At 39.6% G+C, this 8,049-nt stretch overlaps 1 protein-coding gene across 1 annotated transcript; it reads right to left on the bottom strand.

The window, feature by feature from the left end:
* Window positions 1-222: 222 nt before the first annotated feature.
* On the bottom strand, window positions 223-7,765 carry LOC123132177 (uncharacterized). The gene is made up of 7 exons (XM_044551949.1): window positions 7,597-7,765; window positions 7,080-7,339; window positions 6,388-6,562; window positions 5,581-5,652; window positions 4,564-4,666; window positions 666-3,879; window positions 223-577 (listed from the first exon to the last, which is right to left on the bottom strand). The coding sequence occupies exons 2-6, from the start codon at window positions 7,285-7,287 to the stop codon at window positions 3,859-3,861; spliced, it is 579 nt and encodes a 192-aa protein (XP_044407884.1). The 5' UTR covers window positions 7,288-7,339; window positions 7,597-7,765; the 3' UTR covers window positions 223-577; window positions 666-3,858.
* Between the last annotated feature and the right edge of the window lie 284 nt (window positions 7,766-8,049).

The following is an 8,049-nucleotide window of genomic DNA, read 5'->3' as shown; positions in this document are numbered from 1 at the left end:
ATCAGGTTGCAGTTACTGGAACATGAAAAACAAAATAACAACAATGAAAAAATTATTGAAAATGATCATCCAAGTGCAGTTTTGGTCCTTAGTTGGAAACAAATTGGGCTTTCAGTTTTACACCGACAGTAGGCATTAAAACGGTGAACAAGGCCGAGTCTAGTATAGTAATATGTGAAATGAAACTCACTATTTTGAGCTTGTAACATCATAACATAAATCTAGAAGATCACAATATGACTCCATACAAGTTTCTCCAAGGGCAAACGCTATACAGTTCTATTATGCATTCAATACATTTTTGTTATTTTATGAAGCATTTACACTATTATATACACCTCGAATAGCTAAGAAATACAATAACAATGGAGTCTGGCAACTAACTACTCTGTAGAAGGCACCCGGTGGAGCTTTCAACTGGCAAAAATAGTGCTCGGTATGCAACATTAGGTTCTAAAATATAGAATATCTAAACACCAGAATTTATATCTCAAAAGCCCAGAATACTTCTTTATGAGCAATGCATTTTTTCTGCAACAACTGATGCAAGCTTCCCATAACAAAAGTAAATCCAAACCTGAAAGTTCGAGCATATAAATTAAGCATTAGCATAGAAAATTTCAACCAATTTAAGGAAATAAACATGATTTCAAATGCTTGCTTACTTTCCATGACCCCCTTGGAATCACGTCCTTACAACGAGAATAATTATGGATAATGCATCAACATGAATATCCTCTTCTGAATATTGGACGTGATAACTCCAATGAAATAAGCTTACCCTTCTGAGCATGTTAAGCTATGCCAATTTTTTATTGGACAGAGTTTGGTTTTACCTATGAGAGCACAATCAAAGTTATGTCGAACAAGTATGTTTTTCAAGCCTCACAATATTGCATGACCAATAGCTATAGCAATACCTTGCAATCAAGATCTTGAAATCGTCAACATGACCATCCTGAAAACTGAAGAAAACATGTTCATCACAAAGCCTAAGGAGTAGCCAAGCTTACCTTGGACATGTGCTTGGAGGTGAGCTGCACAGCCTCGTCATAGTGGCCACGTCCCTTTGCATGGTGCATGAAGCCCTAGGCGCATGGTGATCTCGAGACATGTCTGTCAGTTGTGGATCAGAAGGCTGGCAGTGGCAGCGGTGGATCGCCCTCAGCGTCGAGCTCTCGAGGATAGGAGCATCATCCAGACCAAATCCTGCATGAGGCACGCCCACCCACCCGATCTCACTGAGACACCAGTTCGCGCAAGGCGGGAAGAGGGAAAGGGTTACGATTGATAAACATGTGAGAAAACAACGTTTCGGTAAGAAAAAAATTGTAATCATGGGAGGTGGTAAAAAATCCAAACGGGTTGGAGGCGGAAGAAAATGAGAACGCAAGACCGGAGGGGAAACCTTGGATTCCTTTTAAGTAGTAGAGATAGAGATAGAGATTTGTATTTCTAATAGGCATAGCTATAATTTATATTGGGCCGAGGATAAAATTACAAAATAACACCATAGTTGGGGATAGGATTAAAAAAACACCAATTATTAGGCATGGTGCTTCATCAAACCTTACCTACGTTTTCCTCTTCCTCTCTTTGTTTTGATTTTCCCCCTCTGATCTCTTGTTTTTACCGGTTTTTCTTGAAACGGTCTTAACTATCCCACATTTTATTGACTTACCAAATAAATTTATGTTTTTTTGTTAACTCAGTTAGTTCTTACCAAATAAAATACTAAATTTATTTAGATAGGTAAATTATGACATTGATTTGATAAACATTTATTTACATAATCACATCAATATGAGCAGGTAAATCCTGAACTAACATACTATTAGAATATTTATATCCTTACAAGGCACAGGCAATTATCTAGTTTTGTTTAAAAAGGTATAGTGTAATAGAAAAAATTCAAGTCGCGCGTTACTGGCCACTAAGCGGTCTTTGACACGGAAAAGTAGTCGTTGTGTGACATAAAGTCTGTCCCTCAGATGGTTGTTTCAAATATGTGCATTTTCATATATGGCTATAGATGTTACGATAATTTAAAACATGTATTGCATGAGATCTAATGTTCTAATATATTTTCATAAATATGAAAAACATAAATACTACAACTTAAAAATCTAGCAGCCCAATTGTAAAACATGTATTGCATGTGCAATTGTACTTGCGTGTGGCCAATGAGGAATGTGCAATTGTAGTTGTATGCGGACACTCGCAAAAAAGAAGTTGTATGCGGACGGCAGGTGTACAACTATAGACTGTAGTTGCGCCCAGCCAACAAACGTGTACAGTTGCGTGCTCGCCCGACTTCGTGTGTAGATATAGTTAACCTCAGCCGGAGTGTGTCTGCCTTTCATGCACACTAGGGGTTGGGGCGCCACCTAGTGGCGCCTCTTGAGAGAAATCTGGGCGGTGCCAGGTTGAAAGCGCCCATTCCACTTACTTTGGCGACAAATTTCGGAAGAGCTAATAAATGACGCTTAAATACAAGGGAGATTAGGGCATCTGAAACACAAAACACTGATGGCATGAGGTAGAACCAGAAAGACAGAGAGAGTTCACACATACTCATTATCTAATGAATCAGTATATGTTGCAAGTTTCTGCAGTGGTAAGAATTCAACATTCAACCAGAAAGACAACAAGAGCTCACACATACTCATTATCTAATGAATCAGTATATGTTGAAGTTTCTGCAGTGGTAAGAATTCAACATTCAGTTGTGACATGAAGTGCTACACCAAAACTATAAGAGCACAACGACGGAAAGTTTAAAGGGTATTCAAGCTGAATGCTCAAATTAAAATCACCATGAAATGTGAGGAAAATGCCACTCGGTTCTATGTGGATTCTACGACATGTCTTGCAAGTAACCATATCATTCAATAAGCCAGAAATTTTGTAGACATCAAGTGGAGTCAAAAAGTGCTTGCAATGCTAACCGTCCGAGGAAGACAGTCTTCAGCATGTCTCCTATGAACAGAGAAACCACCACTGGTACTTGTATCCGAGGTTGCTAGTGCACTACAGAAGGAATGTATGACGACTTTCTCGAGCTCTTGTGGTTTAGGACCCAAGCTTGTGAGATCACCTTACTAATTAAGGGGGTTCAAACGGGAAAATTAATGAACGTACATGTAAACAGAAACATGGAACATTACTAACAAAGAAGACTGCTACATGAAACAGAACTGATATTTTATGTGAAGAAATGTACATAGGAAAGGACAAGGCTATGTTACAAGGTATCTACCATTATGTTTCAGAAGAGTGTCAGGTTGTAGCTCTCATTTTGAAGCTTTGCCTCAATAGTCTCAGACAATAAAGAAGGGTATTATGACTATTATGAGTAAGTCCTCTAGAATATCAACCACTACTGTGGGTACTGATGTGCAGATAATGGAATGGAAAGCAGTACTCTAATCTATCAGCACAAGAGTTACAGAATATGTAGTGTGCCTAAATCAATTCATTAAGAACTTAATTAGACCAGTGTACATTACAAGGGGTCCAAAAAGGCCAAAAGGGAGTGCGGGATGATGCTTCCGTATATTCATACATTTGGATAGTCAAATTGTAGGTGACAGGTAACAAAGGTAACACAGATATACTGAGCTTACATCATATGAGAAACACACAGAGGTGGGAATACGTACCAGAAGAGCATTAACACAAAGAAAGCATTCTGGTAGAAGTTATAGAGAATCATGTATGTCATAGACCGATGGTTCCAGTGCTTGTGCGCAAGAAGCGCTCTATTAAAAAAAACTGCCCCATAACAAATCTGAGGCCATCACTACTTGACAACCTTCTTGACCACATATATACCAAAACTAACATCAGCCATTTGTATCATTGAAATATAATTTGCCCCTGCAAATAGAAAACAAGATCATAGAAAACCAGACTGTCAAGATGAATATGGGAAGATGCCAAATAGTGGAGAAAATAGTTAGTCATGTCTCCAAAATTAAAGGTGACAGTAAAACTGACAAGCTCAATGTACATCAAAAACTTATATTGGCATAATTCTGCAGTATTGTTTGTTTGATCTTCAATTGTCAGAAATGACTTGTCCCTCTGTACTAATTGTGACGTTCAAAAGATAGGGAGCTTATTATTGTATAAAGCCTTATCAGTATATAACTGGATTGCACAGACAAAAATGCAATGCACATCATGTGATTCCACTCCTTCCTCTTAGTCCAGCCCCCTCTTTTCCATAACCCTCTCTCAAATACACATGTCCTCCCTTGAGGGGAAAACATAAATTAGTACGAAAACCATAGATATGGAAAGGAAAAGGAACAAAACATGTATATGGAATTTTGAAGCCATGCCTTCATAGACCTGCTTCTAACTATAGTGCTATGTGTACAATTATTTTCCTATAAAGAACAAGCCCACAAAAACTACAATATCATTGAATGTATTGTATTTGGAGAACCATAATGAGCAGATCTAGAAGAAAGCCTTTTCGCACCGGTATTTGGAGACAATATGAGGAACAGACACAGCCAGATGTCGAGAATGAAGAGTTAGTACCAAAGAGCATACCTCACATGTCGGCCGCTGCAGCAGGCGCCTGCTTGAGGTGGTCCAGGAGCCCGCCGCCACCAAGGCTGAGCTAATCGGCACTGGCAGGGATGACGTGGTCAAGCTGCAGTGAGCGTGCCGCATTTCAAGAATAATGCATTTTCTTAAGAATGGATCTAACAAAACATGCTATAGCCAAGTATTCTGGTGCATATGAGTTGCACCCAGATCAACCGCGTGCTTATCATAAGGGATTTAAGGCAGTTTCTTCCTTGACAAAATGTCATTCTTTCCAACTAAATATACCATACTTTGAAGAAAATGCATCATATATCCAGTTCATGTTTTCTTCAAAATTGTATGAGTTGAGGGTTCACAATATGTACTAGTGGGCAAGGGCACTCCGCCGCGCCAGGAAGTTACCCAGATGTTTTCTTGGCTTTTTTTGAAAGGGAAGGTTGTTTGGTTGCCTATATATTATTTTAGCTCTATAAAAAGTATTTAGTTGTCCATCACTTTAATGAGCTGGTTTATTTAGCAAATGTGGCATATTCTTAGATAGAAAACATGGCACACTGATAGGTGAAGAACACCACAATAGTTCATTTTTAGAGAGCAAAATATACGATATCCACTGTCATTATCGGAAACAAATGTTCACTGCCATTGTCTTAAAGAGAAGTTCTCCGATGAAACTAAAATTATAATATTATATGCCTAATTTAGCAAGTTACCAGCATGTTAGGCAGCTTTTGAACTGAATGCTTGCTCACAAGAAGTACTACAATTTGTAAAATTTAGCCATTTCTACATTACTATACCCTTGAGAACAGAAACCGAAGAAATATTTGCAACATGAATGTGTACAATTAGTCTTAAACAAAGAACAGACATAATCTTCACAAGGTCCAGTGTGGCAAACCATGTCTACAGTTCTCAAATAAGACGTTGCAATATCATCACCGACTTGTTGTTCCAGCCATACATTAGAAATTCCATCCATTAGCATTTGACAACATGACTCAACGATTACCTTACCTCATCAAATCATCGTGACACCTTGTATTCTGCATGGTCAAGTAGTACACCTTCTGATGGCAATAACAAATTCTCGATAAGATTAAGGAAAAATTAGCATGCTGATCTTTTCCAGAAAATAAATAAAATATGATTCCTTGGTCTTCAAGGAAAATAGAAATCATGTTTCATAATTCCAATATGAAACGACTTTATTTGTAGAAGTAAGCAAGGCAAGCAACTCAGCCAAATGGATGCGGTATATACATGAATACATACGTAGCAAAAGGAAATCATATATGCATGGGACATGGGCACAACACAAAAAATTATTTATGCATATTTCACATAAATAACTAAAGTTAATGATCATCTCATGCAAAAATAGTCACTAATTAATTAAATCAATTCATCCAACATTATACTGCTAGTCTGATACAACTTGTACCGAGGATTATTATAAGAGAGCACTTCTAGAATTATGCAGATATAAACTGTTTGACATTTATGTCAACAAACTACAAACCACCATGCATGTTGTCTGGTCAAGTTCTAACGGGATGACTGTAAAACGATTTACCTTCAAACTAAATTGACAAAAAAATAGATCGGACTCAGCTTAATCTTTGAACTCGTGTAATTAGCACTCTGACGTTTGCAAAAACAGTTCATCTGGTTATATTTAGTACCTACAAAAGCGAGCATAGAAATGTTTATCCTCACAAACAAAGAATAAGAATACATGTGTAAGACCAATACTATAACTGGTTATCAAGAAAACTAAACAATAGAAGAAACATAAAACAAAGGATGGAAGATTGGACCTACCTAACTAAGAATGCCACAGGATACAATAGGAATTCCTTCTTTATGGCTGGCTCCCAGAGAATTTCCAAGAATGCATATTGACCAAGCTCATGCAGTCCTCGATAGAGCAAAAATCCAGGGACAACCTTCATAACTAATATCCAACCAGCTGAGTAGAAAATACAAACCTTGTTATCTGTAGTCACAACATGTAAATTGAATAGTAGGTTACTGCTAAGTTAGTAGCTTACAGTGAAAAGTTCTATCCTACAGAAAAGGGAAAAGAAATGCCACGTGTAAGCCAGAGCCAAATATATAGATGGCCAATCATTGCAGCAGCAGAATAAATGAAAATTTTCACTTTAAGAAGGAATCTTGACTCAAGATATTAGAGGTTTAAGTCACTAGTTATGGCTATCTTAACAGATGAAACGAAAGATGCCACAAAAAGGCAAAAAACCAATCTGTAAAACAGTAAAAGTATGTAGATGAGGAAAAAATATGCCATAGTAATTGACTCAGAAGATCAATTTGGATTTTGGAGTACATATATTTGCTTTCCACAAAAACAGAAGCTCAGTGAAATATCTGAATTGTACATATATTTGGATTTTGAAGATCAATTAGTTCTTTCAAAAATACTCAGTGAAACAAAGAACTCAAAGTTGCATCACACAAGAGAGAAGGGTGCTTCTCTCCATTCCTGAAAATACCTGCAGGTGATGGCGCGCACGGCGAGCAGCATCTCGTCGGGGCTGGCGACCTCGGCATCGGCCAGCCGCACAAGCGCCCGGGCGGCGGACTCGACGGGGAAGTAGCCCCCGGCGTCCTCCGTGCAGAACAAGAGCGCCTCTCAAGGCTCCGTGAGCGACGCGAGCAGCGCGCCTCCCCTGCGCCCTCCGAGGCGACGGCCACTACCATCTGACGGAACTTGCCGCCCTCGGGCCTCCCTTTCCCGTCCCCCTCCCCGTCCCTACAAAAAGGAGCACGGCGGCAGGGCGTCTCTTCAGTCCGTGCTATCCTTCTACGTCGAGGATAAACATGATGCTGCAGAGAGGAAGAGTAGGCGGGGAGCGGGGCATAGGAGACGGCGGAGGGAATGGGGATTTTTTTCCTTTCTTTCCGATGAACCCTAGCCTAGATAGCTTGCTCACGGGGACGACTGCAGCGGCGAGACAACGGAAGATAGGAGGAGGAGGAGGGGCGGCGGCGAGGCGGCGGCTCACGTACCGGGAAGGAGAGGCAACACCGCTCGATAGAAGGGGTGGGGTGGCGGCGCCGGAGAAGAGGATGAGGCGGAGGGCGGAGAAGGGGCTGTGAAGGCGATTTTCTCCTCCTATCTTTTTCTTAGAATAAAAAGCAAACGATGTGGTGGACCTGATAAATCTTTTTTTGTCTCGTACCGTTGCCGACGCGGCTATCGCGAGCTATCGCCTTTGATGCGTAGCTGAATGGTTTTAATAACTATAGTTGTCCTTGACATGTGGACGTGCAACGGTAATTGAGCACGTGAAAGAAAAAATTATCGACAAGACAAAGATAAAAAAGAATGATGTAAAAGTACTAAAATGAAAAGTGATACACCAAAAAGGAAAAATCCACACGAATCCTTGCAGATCCAACGGTTTAGAAGCTGATTGAGAAATTGCAATCCCAGTAATAGATAGATAGGGCTTTGTATGA

The sequence above is a fragment of the Triticum aestivum genome, chromosome 6A (assembly GCF_018294505.1).
Source record: "Triticum aestivum cultivar Chinese Spring chromosome 6A, IWGSC CS RefSeq v2.1, whole genome shotgun sequence".
NCBI classification, from domain to species: domain Eukaryota; kingdom Viridiplantae; phylum Streptophyta; class Magnoliopsida; order Poales; family Poaceae; genus Triticum; species Triticum aestivum.
This window is presented reverse-complemented; position numbering and strand designations above follow the sequence as displayed.

What these genes read in the sequence shown, in the direction of transcription:
- LOC123132177 (XM_044551949.1), bottom strand. Translation starts at nt 7,287, where the DNA reads ATGGTAGTGGCCGTCGCCTCGGAGGGCGCAGGGGAGGCGCGCTGCTCG. An exon ending in GTGCGCGCCATCACCTGCAG is followed by an intron (nt 6,563 to 7,079) that starts GTATTTTCAGGA and finishes TTGTGACTACAG; the next exon opens with ATAACAAGGTTTGTATTTTC. An exon ending in TGCAGCGGCCGACATGTGAG is followed by an intron (nt 3,880 to 4,563) that starts GTATGCTCTTTG and finishes TTCTATTTGCAG; the next exon opens with GGGCAAATTATATTTCAATG.